Here is a 26,865-nt window from a genome sequence, read left to right on the forward strand (position 1 = left end):
TAAATCTATATCCATACCACCAAACCTGTCCCCATTACTGTCCAGGTTTTATCTTATTGCAATTAGTAATATTGCATATTGCTTATCTTTTTTTTTCTTTCTTTCACATAGGTAACCAGCTATTTAGGCAAATCCAGTCATTCATAATATCATTATGTCTGTAAAGGCATGATGCGTGATTCTACTGAACTTAATATTGTGTCACATGATATAGCAATGTGAGGCGCCTTCACCTACTACAACACAGTAGTTTGCGATGCAAACCTTTCAATGACACTAGAGGGAGCCGTTTCCTTTTTATATGACAGAGAATGGATGAATGAAACTAGTGTGCTGTTTTCTAGTTCCAGTAAACATGACATTTAATAATCTAATTTATCTTATAAATTTAATATAGTACGATAGTTTTACCTTAAGCCTTTACCGTCAGTTATCAATCTTTAGTATTGAGTAGGCTACTTTACAGATTGATTTTGATACAATTATTTTATTTCCATACTATTTACATATCAACATTCAACATTATATAAGCTAATGTATTAAATTTGTATTAATGTCACTGTATATCCAATTAATTAACGTTATTTACATAATAATGGGTTACACAGTGAATTTGAGATTGTTGAATAATGATTTGTTTGCCTTAAAACTTCCTAAACACCAAGAGACAAGAAGACAGTGATAATGAAACAATTTTATTGAATCTTCCAGTAGAGACTTGATATTCATGGAATAAAACTGCTATCTGAGAGTACAAGTAAGCAAGAACAGCACAAAAAAGGACAGAGACAAAGAAGCCACTTATGAAAGTGCAGATATGAAGGAACAACATTATATATTTTCTTCAAAAAAATACAAAAATGTTTACATTTTAACAGTGGATGGGATTTCACTTTGAATAAAAAAAACTGAAAGCAAGTTAATCAAAAAAATATCTACTTTTTACAAAACAATATCTCTAGTGCCATTTAGAATTTAGTCAACAAAAAAGGTAACTATTTTACTCTAAAAATTCTGGAAATGCACAGGCATTACATATATATATTTTTTCTCTTACTTTTCTAAAGGTGTTTTATGAAAACAGATTCATGGCATTTCAGAAAAAAAAAAAAAAAAAAACAGTGAAAAGAGGACGTTCTTCCGTGCAGCACAGTGGTGCAGTGCACAACATATGGACAAAGTAAACATTGCCTGCCTCTGCTCTCATAGACATAGACTTACAATCCTGGGGATCAAACCACACTTGCAAAAAAACAGACTGCACAGCACTTTCTCTACTAATAAGTACATTTACACACCCATTTTTTTAAAATCAGTCGAACACAACTGCGATAAAATTAGCGCAACATACGCATGAGTTTGCTCATGCATCCCTACCCACTACTAACATGCCCTAACTCCCCATACGTTTATCCCATTCAAAAGTTTTGCGTATTCAAATATATGTATTTTTCATTCTACATTAGACATTTTTGTCCATTTTTGCTACATTTTTTCTTCTTTCCAGCTGTGAGAAATTTTGCATTAATAACCTCATTATCTTCTCACAGCTTCATGCCATTAAGTTCATTTAAAGCATTATATTTCTGCATGTTATCTTACTTTTTTGTCTACCAGACGTGTTCACGCTATACTACTCTGTACAACACTGTACTAGTCTCTAAACTATGATGCAGATCTTAATCAATGGAATACTGATTTGTAAACTGGAAAAAGGAGAAGAAATGCAAAAGAAAAAGAAAGAAAACCAAAGCCGAAAGTTGGCTTAAAACCCAACTTCTCTCACAAACAAGACCAAAGGAGGATACTTGCCCCAAGTATGATGGCCTCATCATTTAACATGCTTGGTCACACAAAGTTGTCAAGTATCTTCCAGATTCTCACGGGCTGAGAACTGAGGACTCTTCAGCCAAATGTTATGCCCCCAAACAAACTGCCTTCAAGTAGAATACAAACCCCACCCTCCTGCCTTCTCCCACCTCTCCCTTCAATCAATCAGCTTCTGCATGGGAACCCAGATTGACAGGGTTACATCAGCAGTCGCCTTATGATCAGTTCTGTCTAGGACACGGAGGAAATGGGGTTGTGAGGAGAGCCCATCTGGGTAAGGACTTTATCCAGCCATTGCAGAGGCCCGTGAAGATGAATCTCAATCCAGCATGGGGTGCTTGTCACATCCTGTCGATGGTACTCTGCACCCCAACCCTGAAACACAAGTACAAATATGTCTATAGTTCTCCTCAAAATTGTTTGTTACATGAAGGGAAAGTTCACTCAAAAACTAAAAATTCTCATTGAATTCTGCTTTTTACACACACACATGGTTCCAAACCGGTATGTATGTCTTTCAGTGTCTTCATGTTTTTTGTTTATGCAAGAAAAGTCAGTTGGAAAAAAAGTGATGTGCTTTTTTCAGTGGTTTTGTCTTTCAAACATCTAAAAGATTCTTAAATCACAAAACATTTACTTGAGAAGCAAAGTGACATAAGAAATTTGGTGTTCCTGTGAAAGTGATTTTATGATTAAAACAACAACAAATATCTGCCAATGGGTTTATAAAAATCAGCTTAATTCAAATAAAAAAGTAATTTTCATGTTTTAAGCATAAACTCACTCATTTGTTTTCATTTTCTCAGAAAACAAGACTTAATTTCTTCATTTTGCATCTCAAGTGAATGTATCTTGATTTAAGGATGTTTAGATATTGGACTGTGGATCTGGACTCTGTTTTAATGATTAAATTAAATTTTATTAACAAAAAACAAATAATAATAATTATATGAATTATAATCCGCCTTGTTTCACAAGGATACTTGCATATATGGGCATTTTGAAATAATTTTGTCTGAATTTGTCCGTTCAAGTGCAAGACATTTAATAGGCTATTCTGAGAGGCACTTTTCTGGGCGTGATTGGGATGGTTGCGCACAGAAAACTTCTTGAAAATGTCATGCGATTACTGTATCGCCTTCCTGTCCCTACACTCATACATAAATCATGTCATAGTTCATGTTTTTACTTTCACATCTGATTTAGTTTTAATCCAAATGACGCATAAGTGCTGAGTGAAAGCAATCAAGAGCATGCAACAGAAGTGCGCTCTCTCTCGTTACAGTCAAAGTTAGTAATATGCTCATCATTTTACTTTCTTTGCTATTGCCTTATCTGTCCAAACTACAAACTTTCCAGCGATGTCTGTGAAAAAGGGATGTGCTCAACAAGCTCGCGGGTCTGTGCCGCTGCTCGCGCCCAGCAGCTATTTAGGTGTAAATATTTAATTTGTTTATCATTCTATTAATTCGATACATTTAGTTCACAGACATCCTTCTCTGATATATCCATTCTGCTCTTTGTTTGATCTGTTGTGGGTATTTCATTGTCACAAGCACTGTTCTGTACATGCTGCATGGAATCGGTTGATGGTATTGGAGCATTTTAATGAGTGTGAGTATGAGTACATGAGCGCTGTTAGTTTGAGTTTATGTGAGACCAAATATTCAGTATAGGGGTCAAATCTGGACACAGGCCAAAACATGAGCCTGATGGATTTGTTCTCAAGCCACTTCTTGCTTGTCTTTGCAGTATGGGCAAGAGCATTGACTTGTTGTAAAAAAAATAACATCTGATCATTGCTTTTTAGATAACAACTTTTCAAATGTGTGAAGCAAGCCATTCTGCGATATTCTTCTGTACTCCGAAGCATTAAATGACTTTTCACAGTGAAGTTGCTCACCAATACCAGCAGCTAAAAAGGCTTCCCACACAATGACAGCTCTTCCTCTAAACTTCACTGTGGTAGAGATGCATTTATTATTATATTTCTCAGCAGATTTTCAAAGACACTGCTTTGGAGCATCACCATGCAACTCGTGCTTCATTGTGATTCATCACTCCACACACAACTTCCCATATTCTGCCAAAAATTCATTCTGTCTTTCACATTTTTCTGAGACAGCAATGGCTTTTGAAGTAATGCATTTACTTAAATTTTTGCTAATTTCCTGACCAATAATTTGTGGTTAAGACAATTAAAAGCTTAGTGTTTAGTCATTTTGTGCTGGGCACATATTTTTTGCCTGTGTGTGTGTGTGTGTGTGTGTGTGTGTGTGTGTGTGTGTGTGTGTGTGTGTGTGCGCGCACACTTCTGTGAAATATTATTACATTTATACTTTCAGTTTTGTAGTTTTGCATTTTAATATATTTTATAATCATATTTTTTAATATATTTTAAAATATAATTTATTCCTGTGATGGTAAAGCTTCATTTTTAAGCATCAATACTCCAGTCTTCAGTGTCACATGATCCTTCAGAAATCCTTCTAATATGCTGATTTGGAGCTCAAGAAACTTTTCTTATTATATCAATGTAAATGTACACTATCATTTAAAACGTTTGGGGTAAGATATATATATATATATATATATTGTTTTTTTAACAAGGAAGTATTAAATCATAAGTGACAGTAAAAACATTTATAAAGTTACAAAGATTTCTATTTAAAAATAAATGCTGTTCTTTTCAACTTTCTATTCATCAAAGAATCCTACAAAAAAGTATCACAGTTTCCAAATATAAAATAATAATAATTGAGCACCAATAATAGATAATAACTGAGCACCAAATCAGTATATTATAATGATTTCTGAAGGATCATGTGACACTGAAGACTGGACTAATGGCTGCTAAAAATTCAGCTTTGCCAACACAGGAATAAATTACATTTTAAAATATATTACAATAGAAAACTGTTATATTAAATTATAGTAATATTTCAGAGTATTACTGTTTTCACTGTATTTGTCATCAAATAAATGCAGCATTGGTGAGCGTAAGAGACTTCTTTCAAAAAAACGTATTGTTCCTATATTTTATACTGGTAGTATATATATATATATATATATATATACAAGGAAATGAATACCGGTTCGGAACCACATTAGGGTGAGTAAATGATGAAAGAATACCTGGGTGAGCTATGAATTATCTGTTTATAGCTTACCTTTACAAAGCTCATGCGAATGGTGCACATTTTGGTGAGTTCATAGACGGCTTCAAAACCGTGATTGACAGACTGAGCCAAGAGCTCAGCAAACTCCTGGTTGTTGAAGATCTTTAGGCTGCAGCGACTGGGGATCTTGCATACGGTGGTGGGGTGGAAACCATGGTGGTAGTTGCAGTTGCGGCTCTGGACAAAGATACTGCTGTCGCTCAAACATTCGGCGTACACCTCTCCTCCCACATAGTACAAATGGACTCCTGATGTATGAAAAAGTGATTGTGAGTTTACATTATAATGAATACTTAGCTTATTAACAGCTATTTCTGAGACAGGCCATGTCATCAATATCATATTACTATCACATTAACTCCAAGTCATATTTCAGTGCTAGATAATTGTGCTAATCAATAATCATCAATTACATATGCAATATATCCTATATTACATACTAGAATAGTTGATTTATACAGAGTCATTTTTAAGTGAAAAATCAAACCTTTTCCGATGTGGCGTCGCGTGTTCTCGATGGTCGAGTTGCGGTTGACATTCGACAGCAGACCCAGGCAGAAGCGGTTGCGGTTGTTTGAGGGGTCGGTAAAGCCGTCCACCAGTACGCTGGTGGAAGAGGCCTGAAAGGCCTCTCCCACACGATTATTCAGCTCATAGTACACAATAGAGCACCAGTGCTTGGGTTCCTCATAGGCCACAGGCTGAACATCTGCACAAAAAGTTACAAACTCAATGAATGTTTTCTTTACATTTACATTTAATCATTTAGCAGACACTTTTATCTAAAGCTACTTGCAAATAAGAACAATAGAAGCACTCAAACCAACAACAGGGCAACAATATGTAAGTGCAGTGACTAGTCCCAGTTAGTCTTGCACAGAATTTTTAGATATCTTAATATATTTTAATATGTAATTTATTCCTGTGATGGCAAAGCTAAATTTTAGCTATCATACATTTTTTTCAGGATTCTTTGATGAATAGAAAGTTGAAAATAACAGCATTTATTTAAAACAGAAATATTTTGTAACACTGTAAATGTCTTTACTGTCATTTTTGATCAATGTTATGCATCCTGCTGAATATAAATGATATTTTTTTTTCTTTTCTTTTCTTCTTTTCTTCTTTTTTTTTAAATCTAACTCATCCCAGACTTTTGAACAAAATCTTATATTTGTAATATGAATATTTATATTTAATTATTTTTTGAGACAGACTGGCAATTTCACGGGTCAACATGCTTTTTAAAGCCTAATTATTTTTATTTGTTTTTGACTCTATTGACACAACCCCCAAAACATTTTATTTTGCAATGTATTAATGCACCTTTAGTGCTGGACTGTCTCTTTGAAAGTGATTTAGCAATATGATTAACAGATTTAGACTTGCATCTCATCTCTTACAGCAGAGGGCATATCGATTTTACTAGGGTATTTATATGAGGTCACTGTTGCTAGGCTATTAATGGTAACACTTTAGTAACAGGCAGCAGTGATTGGTTATAACCCTGCACTATTCAAGGGCCTACAAAATACAACCAAATCAGCATAATACAAGTGGGATAGCTGTCCGTATCAAATCCCACCACAGTGCAAGTTAACTTATAGGTCCCATAAAACACCAATCATCAAAATGTCCTCTTTCTGATATCCACAGCTCATCTCTTCCTTCAGTGCTTGTCCCAAAGAGAGTGAAAAGTGTTTATCTTACAGCATATTTCTTCTCAGCTTCCTCTGGTCTGTGACACTGGGGCACAGGTGTGTTTTGTCTACTCTTTTCCCATTAGCCTATCACAATGGAAGTCTGCACTACAGCACTGCACAGGATGCAGCTTGAGCGCGCATCCCCAAACTGTACAGCAACTTCCACAGATATTTCAACACCTTGCACACTCCCCTCACCTCCTGTGGGACTCTGGGTTTCACTGTATGCAAACTGTATATTTTTTGCTCTTTACAAATTGGTGGGTCATTGATTCTGGTTAAGTGCAGCGCTGATTTCTTTAGAGAGAAATTGCCATGTGTTGAGGTAAAATTTCATAAGAAATTAATATGGAAAAGTATAAAAAAAAGAATTACACAGTATACCATATTAAAGGTTTTTACAGCATTCTGTAGAAAAGACTTTCAGGTTTTTGCTATAACTGACTAACTTCTAACAGCTAACTGTGCAAATTTACTTTTGATTTACTGTGTAACGTTTATTTAGCTTTTTTTGTTCAGAATCACACTGCAAGATAAACCAAATTTAAAGGGATAGTTCACCCAAAAATAGTTGTTCCAAACTATAGAAGTCAATAGCTTCCGTCAACTGTTTGGTTACTGACATTCTTTAATTTATCTTTTGTGTTCAACAGAAGAAAGAAATTTGTACAGGTTTGGAACAACTTTGGAACAAATTTTCATTTTTGGGTGAACTATCCCTTTAAGTGACAAAAAGTTGGATTGTCTGTGACTTTGTGTGTGTGTAAGAGAGTATGTTTGTGTGTGGACTTCCTGCACCTGCAGTGTGGGCAGGCAGCTGCTGATAGCTATAAGCAGCCCATGTCAGGCTGTAAGGAAGAGGCAATATCTTTGCTGTAATGACTGAAGCTTAGTGTGCTGTCTTATTTTATGGTGGTTTTTATGCTGCAAATGGAGTGTACCTGGTCGGTTGCTGATCTCCAATGGCAGATTGGGAGCTAGCAGGTTAGTGTCCATTGGCTGTGGACAGTCCTGTGTCATTGGCTCCTCTGGGGGCATATAAGCAGGTGGAGGTGTTTCTTTTGAAGCAACATCCAAACACAGGCAAAACAGATGTAGATAAATAAGAACATAAATATCATCCCATAGAATCCACCTAACACTTATAACTACATACATAATACATACAATATAAACAGACCTACAATTAACCACTTTCACTTTTTCTTCTTAGAAGTTCATGGGAGAAAGTCTTATTTTTTTTTAAATGCATATTTGTGACAACATCAAAAGAAAATAATCAATATTGGGTTTCCACAATTTTCCAAATGAGGAAAAAAATTGGGAGAGATGGATCACAGTAGTCAGAAGAGTGAAAGATGTCAAATTTACTCCCTTAGGAGTAGAAACCCCATCGCAGCAGTGTTGACTAGTTTTGTCCTTTTCAATATTTTAAATATTAACAAAGTATAGCGTTATAAATGTACATTAATTCAAAAAGGACTATCTTGCTAGAATTACAATGTCAGAGTCTGTGAAAAGTCTTCTGCCATTAAAATGAATTTTCTCTTCTTATGAGGTACAATCACAAGGCAACTCAGGTAGCAAACAACGTGTCTGATCTGATGTCCCTTAAAGAAATATCATGGTATTATTTATTTACAGTACCTTACAGTATCATTTCAATACTTTCTATATCTATATGGTAATCAAATATCAAAATTTGCGTTCCCCTAAAAAAAAAAAAACTCAACGGTTTTGCGAGCAAAACTCCCATCTCATATTTTTCCATCACCATGTCCTTTTAGGGGCTCCGCTCCATGCTACCATTACAATGTTTGGGGTCAGTAAGATTTTTAAAAGAAATGAATATTCTTATTTAACAAGGATGCATTAAATGTATCAAAAGTGACATAACGTTACAAAAGTTTTCTGTTTCAAATAAATGCTGCTCTTTTGGACTTTCTATTTATCAAAGAATCCTGAAAAAATGTATCACGTTTCCACAAAAAAATATTAAGCAGCACAACTGTTTTCAACATCGATATTAATAATAAATGTTAAATGTTAGCACCAAATCAACATATTAGAATGATTTCAGCTGAAAAAAAAAACACTTTTTAAAAAACATTATAACATAAATTAGTTATTTAAAATTATAATAATATTTCACAATATTACCTTTTTACTTCATTTTTGATCAAATAAATGCAACTTTGGTGTGCACAAGACATTTCTTTAAAAACCTTACCAACCCCAAACCCTTGATCGGTAGAGTACATTTTCTACTACAGTTTAAAGCAAGACATTGAAGAACGAATAGCATAAGTGCAGCTCACCTGGCATCTGAAAAGGGCTGCCTGGGTCCGAGCTGGATGGTGAATGGGGGAAGGTGGCTGTACTGCCTGTGCCGCTGTTTGGCGAGCTGGGGTAGCTGTTGGTTGGGGAGTTCGGGGTGAAGGGTAGGGCATTCGCTGGCTGCTGGGGAAAGGAGTCAGGGAAGGTGGCGTTCTGAGGCATTGGCGGCTCTGTCTGGTGAAGTGGGTTACGGAAGCGTGGCAGCATAGAGAGTTTCGCATTGAACTCACTGTTTCGTGGCACCAGCACAGGTGGCAGCACTAGGAATAGAGATAGAGAAATATGCCAATCATAAGCAATCAGAATGGAGAAGGTGAAATGAGAATTCATCAAACTTTGATATATGAATGAGATATAAATTCATCTGCCACTAATGGCCTAATTTTCTTTTCTTTGTTTACAGACATGACATAAACATGCAAGAATGAGAATTTGGGGAATTTATTTAACAATATACTATAAAGAATTGAACACGCAAAACCACAAATAAAATTAAAATGTTAGTTCACCCAACTATGAATATTCTGTGATCATTTACTCAACCTCATGTAGTTCCAAACCTGTGTGACTTACTTTTTTTTCTTTGGAACAGAAAAGAAGATATTTAGAAAAAAAAGGTAGTGGGGTCCATAACAACTTTCAGTGTATGGACAAAAACATATACCTTCAAAATATCTTCTGAGTTTCACAGAAGTAAGAAATGAATACAGATTTGGAACAACATGATGGTGAGCAAATGATGGCAGAATATTTGTTATTTGATTATATGTTTATGTTTGGGTGAACTATTCATTTAATTATTTATGATTATATTTGGTGTTTTGTTGTCCACAATTTTCTGTATTTCTGTAAAATATACAAATGACCTATCTTATCCAAGAGTCACAGTTGTCACACACCAACATGCTCTCTAAAAATAGTAGAGCAATAAAATGTGGTAACTGGTGTTTTTAAGTGGATTTTCAACTATAAACATCTTTCCACCTATGAAGCCCACATGCCTTTTCATTTAGACAGGCTAATAGTTTTAGACTGTCAAGACGTTTCCAGTAAGACTGAGAACTTGTATTTTAGCGATATAGCAATGAGTACTGTTAAACAATGAATGTGGACAGTGTTCTGCCTTTCTGGAGAGGAGGGGAAAGACAGGTGTCCAGATATCCACAGGCCTGCACTACACAAGCGTGTGCAAGGCGGGCAACCACTCTTTCCTGCTATTGTCTGTGTGGGTGACAGGAGTTCCTGTAAAACTCTTCCTCTTTACAGCCACATGTTTGCATGTTTCAGCCGCCACACACACACACATCTACACACAAAAGTGTACACAGACCCAGAACAAAGCCCTCATTCTGCCTCCGCCTGGAATTTCCTGCTCCTGCTCTCATAATGTGCACACACACATACACACACACACATACTGTGGACAGCTGTTTCTGTGTTGTCAGCTGACCCTCATCTTCTGCTTAGCCAACAAAAAGGGGGCTGTGCATTTGAAGTCCATTCTTTCACCATAAGCAGAGGTAAAGAAAATGTTCTTGTTTCCCATTAAGACACACACACACACAGAATATTTTAGACTCCACAGTTTTCAATGCTACCAGATTCTCTCAAGCGGTATCAGGATCAAACAAATGAGAAAAGCACCTGGCAGAGGCCGGAGAGAGATATGGAAGGGGAAGGACAGAAAAAGAAAGAGCTCATCTGAAGGAACCATTGGAAAGGAAAACTCAGGAACATGCATGGAAAAGGTACATATGGGCTATATAAATCCATATGGGATTCACTGACAGAGTGGTTTTACTCACTTGTTCTTCTAAAGGTAAATATTAACAACAAGAAAGAGAAAAACTGTGGAAATTTCCAGTGATTTGCAACAATACAAACTGCAGTTCAACAGAAAAACTGCACACCAAGATGAACTGATAATAATACTTGAAGGAATTCAAACAAAATATTTCAAAAGGACAAAATCTCTTTGCTTTAAGAACTGACTCACTAACAAAGTCCAGTTTTGCTGTGTTTACAGGATCCAACACCTTTTAGCCATGCAATGAATATCCATGACTTTTCCATGATTTTTCAGTGACATTTCCAGCTGTTCATGATTTCAGATTAAGAAATAAAAAAAAATCACTAGGAGTAACTTAAATGGGAATAATATATATATATATATATATATATATATATATATATATATATATATATATATACACATATATATATATACACATATATATATATACACATATGTATATATATATATATGTATATATATATGTATATATATATATACATATATATATACATATATATATATATACATATATATATATATAAATATATATTATAGTTTATATAATGCATTAAACTATTATATTATGCAGTTTTAAAATTCCAAGATTAAGATTTAAGCTTAAGATTTCCATGACACTGGGAATCCTGTGTCTAGACTGTGAATGTGTGTCTTAGAACATATCTTAGAAAGAATCATTTTTGTACTGACTCATAATTTTTGCTTACTGAAGTCTTGCCCTTTTAAAGCACATGACTGCTTACTAGAACAAGCCGACAGCATTTGAGTGAGGATTCGTGAAGGAGCATTTCTTTAGATGGACCTACTGAAAAAATATGATCCTTCCCTGAACGAGTCTGTTTTCACAAAATAATTTTGACAAAATGGAAGAGATTTATGGATAAGAAATTAAAGGGGCGTGATGTATAAATGCTGCGTACGCACAAAAAAGGCACTGAAATGTGCATACTCAATTTTACACGCACATATCAGGATTTATTCAAAATAAACAGCGTAAATATCTCTAGACTGTGCGTATGCACTATTTTACTGGAGTGAGCGAAATAATGAAGTAAACAGAATGTTTTCCATTTAAACATTTCAATTTCCACATTTAGATTAAATATGTCACTCTCCTTAATGGAGTTAAGCACAGAAATTACATGAAATCATTATCCAGAAGTTACAACATTTGATATTAATTTAAATAGAGATATTTGTAGTGGATGCACTTTTCCTGTGGCATGCTGTGTTTTAATGTTTTAACCACAACGAGGATTGCTTTGGGGCATGATAATTACACTTTAAATTGTGTTCCAAATAGCAGAACTCATGTTCTGAGAAAATATTTCTTGTGAAAATTGATCAATGATGCGCATTTCATCTAAGCATATAGCTTAGCAACATAATGGCATAATGACAGACACCGAAGGAATCGTTAGGTGATCGTCCGACAAGTAGCTACTGTACACAGTACTGTACAACCTCTACTGAACGGAGGTGTTGTTGGTGTCGTGCACAAACAGACAGTAGCCTAAAGATAACCCATTTCATGGTGTTCCTAATATTATGAAAAATGCCATTGTATTTGAAGGAAACGGTAAGATATGAACATTTTATTTTTAAAATGTTTTGTCAGTGACGCGCTGAGTCATACAATAATTTACAATGCAAAAACAAGGCTGCTTCTGTTTCAATTAAAAATATATAAACATCCTAAAATATAGGCTATGTTTACAGGCAAAATTGCATAAATTTGATTTGATAGCGCATTGCAGAGCACTACAACCCAGCATTCGTGGTTAAAAAGTATAGCTTTTTTTTTTTTAGAAAATGGCTCATCATTTCACTAGATAAGACCCTTGTTTCTCGTCTGGGATCATGCAGAACCCTTTGAAGATGCACTGAAACTGCAGTTTGGACATTCAACCCATTGGTAGCTGTTGAAGTCCACAATATGAAGAAAAATGTTGGAATGTTTTACGCAAAAACCATAATTTCTTTTCAACTGAAGAAAGAAAATCATAAACATCTTGTATGACATGGGGGTGAGTAAATTATCAGTAAATTTTAATTCTGAAGTAAACTAATCCTTTAATCACTCTTTCTAAAGTCTCTTGGATGATTTTGTGGAAACACAATTGTTAATAAAGGATAATAAAGGATAACTATAAAGATATCGTCCACACCAATGGACTGTAACTTTCTGTTTATTATAATAGTGTGCTACAGGTATGTTGTCTGTCAGTTTACATTTACATTTACATTTATGCATTTGGCAGACACTTTTATCCAAAGCGACTTACATTGCATTATACTATACATTTGTATCTGCATATGTGCAATCCCTGGGATCGAACCCATGACCTTGGCATTGTTAGTGCCATGCTCTAACCACTGAGCTCTAACCACTGAGCTACAGGAAAGCTGTAGCTGTAGTTTAAATGCTTGAGATCTTTCAATTTGAGTGGATGCTGATTGGCTGTCTATTATTTTGTCATTCATAAGCTGGTAAAACAATCTGAAAATGATTCCAATGATATTGTTCCTGTAGTTATCGTTATAGTTTTGGTATGGACTTCCCTATTCTTATAGAATTCTAATGATTATTAGAACTTTATTGTATAGATATGCCTGCTTTTAATATATATTTACTGTTTAAAAGACTCAATGACCCAAAAAAGATTTTCCACCAACTATTGCTATAATGATGTAACCTGCAGAAAGGGTCACTGAATGAATCCGAATGATTCTTTTTGGTGAACAGATAAACGTCACTGGGATGAATCCAAATCCCACCACTAGTCCAAATGTATCAATCAGCTGCTGTTGTGTACTGCTCATGATCAAACCAGCCCACATAAATTAAGTCACTCACCTGGACTGTCCACCCTCTTGTAGTGGTAGGGGTTGATGCACACATCCTTCTGCTTAGATCCAAAAGGGAACTCGCAACACTCCAGGGCCTTGAGCTCATGGTGTGACTGTAGGTCGGGCCAGCGCCACACTCGGCAGTAAATGACGTGAGGCAGACCCTTCCGGTGTGACACCTGGAGTCTCCCATCCAGCGAGCGAGGTATAGTGACACAGTTGCTTGGCTGACCGGGGCAGCTGAGTGCCCTCTCCAGCTCCTCCATAGCACCCTTCTTCTTCTTCAACTTCTTGACCAGTGCATCCACCGCCTTCTCTGCCCACTTCTCTTCTTCGTCACCTTGCTTCCAGCCCAGCAGTCGCTTGACCGCCGGGCTGGTGAAGGAGAAGAGCGAGGTGACGTTCATTGTGGCGCCACGTGCGCCCCAGCCAACGTTGTCACACTTACTCTGTAGGATTGCGCCACACAGGAACAAGGACTCTCTGCTCTACCTCCTCAAAGAGAATCAAATAGTCAACCACAGCGACACATGAACAAGGGTATTGCTGAAAGTTGTGCTGTTTCACAGTTAGGTCAGTTTGTCAAGTGCACCTGTAAAGAGACAGACAATACAGTCAAACATTACTTTGGGATCCGTTCCGTTAAAGAGGTTCCAGCACTGACATTAAAGGTCCCGTTTTTTTTTAAGCTTTGATTGTGTTTATAGTGTGCAATATAACATGTGTTCATGTTTCGCGTGTAAAAAAACAGTATTTTTCACGATTTATTTATCTGTATACCGCTGTTTCCACTGTCATAAAAACGGGCTGATGACTTCCTTGTTCTATGAAGTCCCTCCTTCAGAAATACGTAACGAGTTCTGATTGTGCCACGCCTCTTACCATAACGTGTGCTGCACATAGTTTTACATGTGGATTATTGTGGTGTTGTGCCGAATGAACACAAAAGACAATAATTCCCGAGAGACTGAACTCTTTAATCTCCACAAGCAGCGACAGAAAATGTACAACGTTAGCACTCACTCAGAAGAGTCCCTCTTACGGAAAACAGCCATGTACATAAACATAGTCCCCTCTTGTGGCCATTATGTGCACTGCAGTCCAACATTAACTATTGCAGTAAGGATACCACAATTATAATTTTCGGGAACCGAGTTAAACATAAATTGTAACCACTGATCTCTAAGTACAGCGTCCATGGGAAGGCCAAACAAAGGAGATTGGACTGCGGGTGAAAATAACAGCGTTTCGACGACATGGCGACATACACACTCTACAAACTCAACTCTTGCTCTTCTCCGTGGGAGCGCAATAAGACCACGCCCCCTCTTTGTGTATTCCTGTATGGATGTTTGGATGTAGTCCAAACTGGCCGTTCGATGTAGGCGACTTCTGTTAAATAAAATATCTCGCTTGGCATTGAACTTTGAGCTTTAAAATTTTACAGATTTTATTTATACTCTAACAACAACATTACACACTAACTAAAGTTTGAAACATGGGATCACAAAGAACGGGACCTTTAAAGGATTTGCAGTCTGAACTAGTTGACGATAGTCGCCAGATCCAGTCTGCAGATATTGGGCAGTCAAGAATTAACAGATATACAGAAAATCACGTACAGACAAATTATGGCCACGTCTGAAAAATTGCTGCGAGGTATAGGACGGCAACAAGGAACGTTTGAATCTTATGATCGTGTCACATCCTGTCTAATGATCTAATCTATTCTATTTTTGGATGCAGCATAGATGTATCCTTCGCTGGGAATGAGATTCCACTTTCCTGTGCGTTTAACTCTGTGACAGTTGAACTAAAAATAAAATGGCATCGAAAAGTAGCGCATTGTGGTCAGTTTGTTTGTTTTGTTTTGTTTTTTTTACCTTTTGATTCTAGGAAGATATTATTGTTGTAGTAATTAAATATTCACTTAGTTATCGTGAAAGCTCTTTCTATTTTGTTGTAGATCATTTTACTGTTATGCTGCCTTAGAAACCTGTCTGAAATCAGTTTCAGAAGTTACTTTCATGCACAAACGTTGCCTGCGAAGTCACTGCCTGATAGGGCTGCGAGGCAATACGTCAGCTAGATTCCAGCCAGTCAGAGGATATCAAACATGTTTGATATTTTGAGCTGATTTTAGAACACACATTGTTGTCATTGGTCATGCATCTTCTAGCAATGAGGCACATGTTTCTTTCTACATGAGTTTGTTGTGTTTGGAACAATCAGAAAGTCTGGTAGTGTGTGATCATCAGTCATTTAGCATATGATGCTAAGTGTTTTGCCATTTTTTCTCTGTAACCACTGTTGGCAAAGTTGGCAAGCATATGATACCTAGTGTTTTAAAATCTGTTAAGATTTTAAAAGTCGTGTAGTGAATTCCAGCCTTAATGTCAAGAACTAATGACGAAATACATCTTCTACCCCGAGAACACTGTGATGATGACATCATTCTGTTACGGCTTCTCGGAATGGCTGCCTTCGGAGTCACAGCGCAGAGCTTCCAATTACATCTGCTCTACGGTAAGTTCTCGAAATGGCTTTCGGCATATGGGAAGTGGGATGTGTTCTAAACGATACTGCCGTGACACACTGCTGAGTGATGCTGTATAGCTCTGAACAATGTCCTGACTCATATCAGTTTCCTCATATGTAAAGATGCAGCTTATTACAGGATGCTATTCAAGACACCACTGTAGGCTTTGGAACACATGCTAGGTTTTAGATAACTGTTCACATGGTCAACAGGCAAAGGGAACGGGAGTCTTTCAACATTAGGAATAGAGAGGAAATGCAAGATAAGGATAAACATGTCCATTCAGATAGATCCCAAACAGCCATTCACTAACCAGCATTCATGGTAATGGGAAGGGAAATAAGAGTGCACAATGCAAGACTGCACAATTCTTTTGAAAGTTGCAAAACACTATTCTAGCTCTTTCTAAACAATATCTATTCCTTTTTTTACCATCACCTTCCACACATATACAGTAAAAAGATTAGCTGTTTTTTTGCCATGGACTTGCCTGTGATTGATATGAATCCACTTTAAGTTGTATCAGAGTCTGAGAGGCAGGTAAGTGTTATCCACCGACTCTATTCTGGCCCATCAACACAAGATAAGTAAGGTGACATCAGAGAGCAGCTATTTGAACTATGCTGAGTGCTAAGAATAATGTTGTCCTCGGTGAGTGTGGCTGCCCTCAGCTACTGTTTCACTTAGAAAGCTTGCCTGATGTAGGTTACAATCAAGGCAATGTATCACAACACAAATGCCTCTATAGAACTGACCAGTTTCGACAATAATATTCTAATTCAATAAATGTTTTACAGAGTTACTGAAAAAGTCTTCTTTTTTCCTCAGTAAAATATTCTTAACAAAACCACAAAATGTCTTTGGCTTATAAACTAGCATGAACTCTCCACATTGGAAGTTGGAGTCATTCAATGAAAACAGGTGCTCTTTATTAAGTGGGAAGGGGAGAGTAGCTGTTATCATGGACCACAGCGACAGGGAGGCTAAAACGTTGCTCCTATATTTAGCATCATCTCACAGCCAAAAGCTCATTTAAAAGCCTGGGACCTTCTTCTGTTGTCAGGGAAGAGATGAGCAAAGGGTAGGAAGCGCATCACCAACTAACTTGCAAGATCTTTTCTTTTTTTCTGGATGGTCTTTGGGTTCTCTTTGAATAACACAAGGGATCTAATTTCTCCTGTCTTTCCCAATAGAACTTAAAACTTCTAGCAGAAGTTTTGAGAAATTCAGAGTTCTTTCCTCAGAGCTTCTTAAGACAAGTGAAGGAAAATAACAGATGGGTGCTAAAGAAGAATATGTGGGGATTTTTCCATCTGTTCTTGTGGAATAAGGACCAGGTGAGCATGCAAAGACTTCATGCCATAGAAGATCTGTCAACGAATCAAAGCGCGTGGAATCTTTTATTGCTTAATGCTTTTTTGGATTAACATGATTGATACAGATATTTTCAACAATACAATTCTCAGCTTCGGCATAATGTTCAACACTTAGCCTACAAGTAATTAACCTTAAAAGTTTTTTACCATTAAAAAAGGAGACACAACCATTAAAAAAGTTCTATTTTGATGCAAGTGAGGCTTTACATATGGTAGAGTTAAATTTGTCTCAAAAACACTTTTTATTTAGCCCCTTGCCATATCCCACACACACTTTTGGGACCGAAAAGCATGATGAACAGGAATATGCATTAGAAATGCACTGATACTAAATTTCTCTGCCGATACCAATAGCCGATTATTCAGAATGATATCGGCTGATGCCAATAGTTTGGTTTTTCCAATAAAACATTATTTTCAAATAATGTTGCAAACTATACAGGGAACCCTCTCATTTGGTACACTACAATATTAGAGGTTACAATTAACAGCAGAGGTATTATATTCTGCTGCTGTTTATTTTCAGATATAATAATTACACTCAAATAAAAACTGAAATGTAAAACTTAGTATCACATAAGGTAGTTTTCATAAGCACTTTTCTGCACAAACATATAATTAACAGTAAATAAGCTCCTCTCTAGTGTTTATATAGATAGATAGATAGATAGATAGATAGATAGATAGATAGATAGATAGATAGATAGATAGATAGATAGATAGATAGATAGATAGATAGATAGATAGATAGATAGATAGATAGATAGATAGATAAGGAACTGTGAACATTGGAAAACATTGTAGAGGTAAAAGTGACATGATGTGACATATTGTTCACAAGCTGTTTTATTGATGTCTTTTCGTGGTTGAAACACAAATAAAGTGATTACATGAGACATTCTGGTAAGTTGTACAATATATTTTAACATACCTTTGATGTTCATTCATGTTTTTCGAGATATAACTATTGAAGAGGAATAAAAGACTCGCGCTGCCGCCTGAACTGAGGCATTACAGCATTCTGACACGTCACATTTAAGAGCGTCAAAACACCATTTATTGTTTGAATTTCATGATAAAATGGACAGAATTTGAAAACTGAAACTTTAATTCTTATCAGAAGTAATGAAGCACAAATGTTTTTGCTATTATTGGATGGGAGGTGTAAAAAATAATATTTGATGTAGGAAAAAAAAACGCAGACCTAGCAACCCTGGCTTGAACTACGGGTGATTCATAGGGTCAGAAAGAGCCTGCTTTAACGTCACTATTTTTAAACTGTTAATGCGTTAAAATTCAACACAAGAGTGATTTTCTTCACACACAGTATGTATGAGTTGCAGTCTGAACACGTCTTTCCACACCCTTTTGATTGACAGGATATAATCTGCCCTGATCATCGGCAGTTTTTAAACAATCGGCCGATGGCCAATAGTGATAATAATAGCTTTTATCGGCCGATACCATTGTTAGCCAATACATCAGTGCATCTCTAATATGCATTGATGTACCATTGCAGCATGAAAGTTTATGCAAGTAAAATTAATATATTTTGAGTAACATTAAATTTGATTAACAATAAACTGTTTTGAGTTGATACTGGTAATTCTGGTAATGTTCTTATAAGTTTCGTATTATAAAATTACATAATTTCTAATGAATTTTGGAAAATCTATCATTTTCTTGCATTTTTCTTGCTTTTTTCTGTAGTTAATGTAAAATTTGAAATGTCAAATAAAAAAAATGGTTAAATGTTATAATAACATGGTAATAACACTTTTACAGTCTGAAAAAATTGTAAAAGATAAAAGAGAAAAATGAGAAATCTAGTGGTTGAGTGACAATGCAAAAGGACAATGCAATATTACAAGGACACATTTGACACACTAGATTATCTCTGATGACTAAGACTTTGTTGGGATGGGAAACTCTTCAACACCTGTATGTGACTGTGTGGGACAAGTATCTCCCTGACACATCAAGAGCCTCTTTATCTTTACATATCAGACAGGCACCCCAAGCTACTCATTGTCAAAGGCTGTAGGCCACTTCAAACTCAAACACACATGCAGCTGTTCCCTCAGGGAAGCTGTCATACATGTTGAAAGCACCCTTCCCAAACCCAAACACCACACAGATCGGGTATTCCCACAGCAGGTGCTCTTTGAACAACCGTAGACACTGTTCTCAGACCAGGCCCATTGGGTTTGGTAAGATCTTCTTGTCTGTCTCGTTAAATCCATGCTCTGATGACCAACGACAGGTCTTCCAGTTGCTAGCCAGCTGCCATGTTTAATTCAATTCCATGTCATTTTGAGAGGAATTCCACAGTCCAAACATCTAGGCAACGGCATACAGGCTGTCGGAGTGATGGGAATTGATACAAATTATTGAGGATTCATAAAATCTGACCACTAGTCTGACCACACACTTACATAAAAGGTCAATATACCATTGTATTGACTCAGACAATGTTAGTTTGCGCTGTCTGGAGCCCAGTCAAAACAACCGATGCTTAAAGCCAAGATCACAGTGTGGGCCAACTGCCTAGTGCATGGCCATGGGATGCAAAATTTGGTGGAGACTTAATGAGCCTAAGATGAGCGTAAAGGGGTCTTGTCAGTAAACTGTGAGCTTGCTGCTAGAAAAAGTGCACAAATGGACCAAAACGGCAGTTTCGGTTTCTACATTTGCAATGCAGGGCGGCCATTAAAATGCAATCACTGCACGTTTCAGCTAGTGCACTCCAGGCCTGAGTGCATGTAAATATTAGCATTAGCTTGAGGGTTGGTGCAGCAGGCAGAGGTAATGTGGCTCCCATCACGCAACTTTGACAGCCTTGACCCCCCGCATCATATCCATGTATCATTTTGCGCTGGTTCAGTGCCGTTAATCAATTTAGGAGGCAGTAATGATGCTCTCTCGGCCCTCCCAGGGGACTAAGCATTATAAAGAACTTACATTATTTATCAAGGGCTGGATCTGGGGCCCTCCATTAAGCGCCAGCTCAATTGCGATGTTCTCTAATAAAAAAAAAAACAAAAAAACAAACAAACAAAAAAAACAAAAAAAAAACAGAGGTTGGGGGTTGGACAAATGGAGAAGGAGGGATAAAGAGAAAAGCAAGAGTGAGAGAGACACTCAGACCAAGAGCAAGTGCGCTTCAAACTCCCTGTGATGCCACATTTAAATCAAACTGGCCAAAGGTTCATGCACAACAGCTACTGCTCTGCAAACTGATGGCTAATCATTTCATTTGCTCGCAGTATTTTGTGAATCACTGCAGACTTTCGCTAAGCCTTAGCAAGAAACCACCAAGATTACACAAATATGGTTAACCTGATACACTTAAGGAAAACAAACAATTGGAAAGACATGTATATCTTCATATTTAGATAAATAAATACATCCCTTATGGTGTGTCCATATACAGACCTGAGCACAAGATGGATACATTCACTTTATACTTTCCAAACAGAAAGCAAGGACACTTTATGGTCTGTGAACAAAGTGCCTTTCAAATGTATTATATATGTTATAAAATTGTGATGGATTCCAACTATACTGGATAGGTAGGATGATGTTTTAGTTTGTCTCATAATAATAATAATAACAGCAAAAACAAATAATATATTATATATATATATATATTATTTGTTTATATATTATAATGAAAACAACTTTTTGGGTCTGTGAAGATATATTATGGTATACAATTGTGATGGTGGATAAGTAAAATAATAATAATTATTATTATTGTCATTTTAAATAAAACAACAACAATAATAATAATGTTGATAATAAAAATAATGAAAACAACTTTTTAAACAAAACATTAATGTGACACACGGAGCTACATGAAAATGTAAAATAAATAGATAAAATTTTATGTAGAAAATTCTAAATTATTTAGAAAATTTGTGGGTCACTGTACAAACCTCAGTCATTTAAGATTTGGTTTTCAAAATTGGGTAGAGCTCTGTATTTACTGTTTGATCTCAAACTAATTTTTGTGGGAAAAAATGCTCAACGAAAGCTAGGCCTAACACTAAGAAATTAAAGTTCAGCTTAATGTTTCACTGTCTCAGCTGTTTTAATGTAATGTAGAAGCATAACGTTTGTATAATGTACTAAGAACTTAGCAGACCCAGTTATTGTTGTTGTAATGCATTAGAATGGAATGTACAAGTATAATGTATCTGTACGTGTAATTATTTTAAAGGCTTTTTGCAATGTACACATGTATCCAGCTAGCCTTAAAATGCAACACTCAATTTTATACAGTGTAATAGAGGTTCATTGCTCATCACTGTCCTCCAAGCGGTCTATGTCCCAAGACAACTCACCCAAACATTACAGTAAGTTAAATGCTGATATTAAACGATCACACAGACTCGTTTTCTATGTCTGTCACACACACAATGTGTCAGAATAAAACAATCCAAGCAAATCATGGACAAGGACAAATTCTTGTCCTTTGAGTAATCTGATATGTCATCTTCAATGATGTCAGGAAATCTGGCTCAGGTCTCAGTCTCTGCATGCATCATGTACGGGGGCAAATATTCACTGTAAGTGACGTGTATGATTTATTGCCATTTTTGAGCAATCAAAAAAAAAAAAAAAAGAACAAAAAAAAAAATCCCCTCCAACTGCAGAAGTGGGTGGTAAAGCACGAAATGGAGTATAATGAAAGAATAATCTATAAAAAAAAAAATGACAAAATGGATTTTAAAACATTAATGTGGATTCAATAATCAAAGTCAATGATTGAATTAAAAAGTATATAAATAAATACAAACATAAAAAGGTAATATTTATATTATAAAAAAAAAAACTGCTCCTATACTGGAAAACAAAACATCAACAACAGCACAAACATCATGTGACAGTCAAACAAAAGTGTACTTTATGCATTACAAGCAGCATAACTGCGAGAACAACAGGCTGATGTGCAGACACAGCACATGAACCGTAGCAAATACTGAGTGATTTACTCTCTTGAGTTGTTATGAAGAACACCAAGTTGGATGCTTCATTACTGATCTCAATGCGCGAGAAACACTCGGTAAGAAGTTAGAAATTACGCGTTCCTCTAAGGAACATTCACAAACGCTCCGTTTGTATATTCAGTTTGTTGACGCGTTTAAATAGAAAAGTAAAGTTTACTGTACCTTGTGCGCCACCTCGACGCGATCCTTCACAGCATTCATACAACCAGACTCGCTGTGCTCTCGCCTGGCGTCAGTGTGTCGCGGACCGCCGCACCCTCCGCACTGAACTCGTATCACGCCGCGGGATGTAGTGAGGGGCGGTGCGCAAGTCCTAACAAGTCCTACTTTTTTACACATTCAACGTTTTCAAAGTACTGTGGAATGAATTATGTAACATTGTAACAATGTAGCCTACTCTTTCTAGGGCCCGAGGAGGCTAGTGTGCGGTCCATCATGGCACTGTCCTGGGTAGGGCCATGGGAAAACCATGTGGTGCATTGAGCGTATCAATGTGATGCTGTTGATTCAAGCACAGCTACAACTTCTGCATGAACCGATGGAAATGATCCCAGTACAGTAGGGCGAATACAGACAGTGTGACAAGTGGAGAGAAAAAAAAAAAAACAAACATAAAAAAATCCTCCATTACTAAAAATCAGCATTAAGATTAATCCCATGATGACACAGATGCCATTTAAATTTGCATATTTTAAAGACAACATTTACGACTTTTAATCAGAAAGTGTCCCATCTGTAGGCTATTTAGTACTCTTTATGTTAGGTTAACTAAGATATTGTGTTGACTGATTTACATGTTTTATATATATACACACACACACACACACATTCTTTAAGTGCCAATTAAGTGCCTTAATTGTCTATTAGAATTAAAAATAAATCTAAAAATATTTTTATTAAAAGCAATTTAGAATGTTTATGTTATATTTGTTTTTTAGAAAATACAATTATTAAATGGAGTTTTTATTAAATAATAAAAATGTATTAACTAATTTATTAATTTTAGGTTTTATTTGTTTTTATTACTTTTTATTAATTTAAATGCAAATAAATAAATAATAAAAAGTAAAAGCAACATATTGTTATGAATTATGAACAGATCTTTGGTTACTAATGTGTTAATCCACAAGTCTTGTAATTTCTCCAAAAAAAAAATGCACAAAATAAACTGTCAATGAGAACTTTTACACTGTAAAAAATCTCAACTCATTATTTTGTTTCTTTTTGGGCTTTGATTTTAACTTATTCCCAAATAACTTTTTTTTTTTTTTACAGATAACTTTTTTTTTTCAAAAATACATTTAATTAAAAAAAATTAATTAGATAATTTAATTAAAAAATAAAGATAATAAAGTAGAAAATAAAGTAAATTAAGTTTAGTTTGCTAAAAAAAGAAAAAGAAAAAAAGTAGGCCTAGTAGAGCTAGTCAATCACAAACTGTCTATACCAGTCTATGAATTACAAAACGAAAAATAAAAAAGACAGTCCATCATCCCTGTAGAAAATCAGTTATATCTACTATAAACGAAATGCACAACTAAATCAATAATGTTATTCAAGACGGTCTTCATGAAACTCCTCAGTGTTAGTTTGGCGGTTAATGTCAAGAATCAGCCTACAAGAAGTAGTCATATATTGATGCAAAACAATATATTTTTCATTAACAATCCAGCGCCATGCGTGTATCATGTTTCTGAGTGCGGGAGCTCATGGAACTATAATATCAGTGGCGGCGTTGGCGGAAGGAGACCATCGAGAGTAGGAGTGCTGCTAGCGCAGATTACGTCACGCGGTTGGCGACAGAATGTCTGAGTGAGGCGCGAGTAAGCTGCACGTGAATGTGAAATCTGGGAAAACACTGCGAGCTGAGAGTGCGTTTCAAGAAGTGTGCAGAATTATAAAACACTTCTTATATGTCCAAAATTGGTCACATAATTGTTTTAATTTATTAGTTTTTTTTTTTTTTCCTTTCACAATATTTGTGACTTGCAAGGGTCACATAGAAGCTGCAGCTTGGACATTAGACCTACTTGTTCTCACTTTATTTGCATAGCTTCTTATAAGCAGATATTTTTTTTTTTTTTACAGTCACTGCATTGGATTCATAATCATTTTTCTACAAGTAAGTCACAATATGGATGTAAAATTCATTGAGACTAACTCAAAAAAGCATCCTGAAAGCTTTCCAATCACGGCATGCTATAAAATGTGTACATTGCATGTGCAGCTGTGCATAGCTGCACATGAAAAGGACTAGACACAGACACTAATGTATTTTCAAAGACATCATTATGAAAATGTTTTTGCTTAATGACATACACCTAGCTTTTAGGATAAATTCGCCTCCTAATAAGCAAGCAAACTACAATGCTCATCTTGTCTCCCACTGGGCTGCTGTCAGGTGCACTTTCAATTTGAGTCCTTTTGTCTTAGCAGTATCACCCACTGCCGAGGAGGGAGGAGAGGTCGTCGGAGGGCCTCTCACCTCTGCCACTGAGCCTTCATTCACCCTCATCACAATGGAGACGGACGGAATGTGAGGTAGTGCTGAAAAACTATGCACACGTTCTGCTTATCGAAGAACAGTATTGTGAGGCTCGACCTAAAGAAACAGACTCTAAATCAGTGTTTGTTTGTTTTTTCATTTCTTTTTTGGGGAGCCAAGCTGTGCACTTGCTTATACTGTATGCGTCTCATTTGTGCTTTGGTGCCATCAGCGGTCTTTGGCACACCACGGGTGTTTTCAGTAATGCTAGGCATGATGGCAGAGAATCAGGCAGCTCGCATTTCAAACAGGCGCCTCCATTGACAACATGCTCCTGCACTTCTAGAAATAATGTCTGGAGTGGTAATATTTAAATACTGTCTCCAAGGGCTTTTATTTTATTTATCCTTCGAACCTTCATATGCCACAGACTATAAAGTCACCTGAATGAGTACATGTTAATTTGTTGCATTCAGTGTCAAGTAAAGTCAAATCACAAGTTTATTTATATAGCTCTCTATACAATACAGATTGTTTCAAAGCATCTCTCTTAAAAATAAAAAAATACAACAGGGTTTTTTCACAGTGATGCCATAGAAGAACTATTTTTGGTTCCCTTAAGAACCTTTCAGTGTTCTTAACAATTCTTAAATAACCATTTTTTTTTTTCTTAGAGTTAAGAACCTTTTTCTATTATAAAGAACCTTTTGTTCAATGGAAAAGGTTCCATAGATGTTAAAGGTTCTTCAGGGAACCATTAATGCCAATAATTTTTAAGAGTGCAATAAACAAGAAAGCGGTATTAAAGGTCCCGTTTTTCATTTTTTTTTTGAAGCTTTGATTGTGTTTATAGTGTGCAATATAACATGTGTTCATGTTTCGCGTGTAAAAAAACACAGTATTTTTCACATAATTTACTTATCTGTATACCGCTGTTTCCACTGTCATAAAAACGGGCTGATGACTTCCTTGTCCTATGAAGTCCCTCCTTCAGAAATACGTAACGAGTTCTGATTGTGCCAGCGGTTCCTGTGTTGTGATTCGACAGCAGCTTAGCGAACCTTGCCCGGAAAGGTCACGCCTCTTACCATAACGTGTGCTGTACATAGTTTTACATGTGGATTATTGTGGTGTTGTGCCGAATGAACACAAAAGACAATAATTCCCGAGAGACGGAACTCTTTAATCTCCACAAGCAGCGACAGAAAATGTACAACGTTAGCACTCACTCAGAAGAGTCCCTCATACAGAAAACAGCCATGTACATAAACATAGTCCACTCTTGTGGCCATTATGTGCACTGCAGTCCAACATTTACTATTGCAGTAAGGATACCACAATTATAATTTTCGGGAACCGAGTTAAACATAAATTGTAACCATTGATCTCTAAGTACAGCGTCCCTGGGAAGGCCAAACAAAGGTGATTGGACTGCGGGATGAAAATAACAGTGTTTCGACGACATGGTGACAAACACACTCTACAAACGCAACTCTTGCTCTTCTCCGTGGGAGCGCAACAAGACCACGCCCCCTTTTTTGTGTATTCCTGTGGGTGGAGGTTAGTCAAAAAACTGTTTTAGTGACGTCATTAAAGAAGGAAGTAGAGGGATGTAGTCCAAACTGGCCGTTCGATGTAGGCGACTTCTGTTAAATAAAATATCTCGCTTGGCATTGAACTTTGAGCTTTAAAATTTTACAGATTTTATTTATACTCTAACAACAACATTACACACTAACTA

At 36.3% G+C, this 26,865-nt stretch overlaps 1 protein-coding gene across 2 annotated transcripts; it reads right to left on the bottom strand.

Moving 5' to 3' along the window:
• Positions 1-689: 689 nt before the first annotated feature.
• smad1 (SMAD family member 1) lies at positions 690-22,933 on the bottom strand. 2 transcript variants are annotated; one of them, XM_067403110.1, is made up of 7 exons: positions 22,802-22,933; positions 13,720-14,304; positions 9,031-9,309; positions 7,654-7,740; positions 5,497-5,718; positions 5,001-5,257; positions 690-2,205 (listed from the first exon to the last, which is right to left on the bottom strand). In XM_067403110.1, exons 2-7 carry the CDS (start codon positions 14,117-14,119, stop codon positions 2,062-2,064), a joined length of 1,389 nt encoding a protein of 462 aa, XP_067259211.1. In that variant the 5' UTR covers positions 14,120-14,304; positions 22,802-22,933; the 3' UTR covers positions 690-2,061. The 2 variants fall into 2 exon arrangements, with proteins under 2 accessions (XP_067259211.1, XP_067259210.1); XM_067403109.1 differs by having other exon boundaries at positions 7,654-7,770.
• Positions 22,934-26,865: the final 3,932 nt, after the last annotated feature.

The sequence above is a fragment of the Chanodichthys erythropterus genome, chromosome 12 (genome assembly GCF_024489055.1).
Source record: "Chanodichthys erythropterus isolate Z2021 chromosome 12, ASM2448905v1, whole genome shotgun sequence".
In the NCBI taxonomy this organism is placed as follows: Eukaryota; Metazoa; Chordata; class Actinopteri; order Cypriniformes; family Xenocyprididae; genus Chanodichthys; species Chanodichthys erythropterus.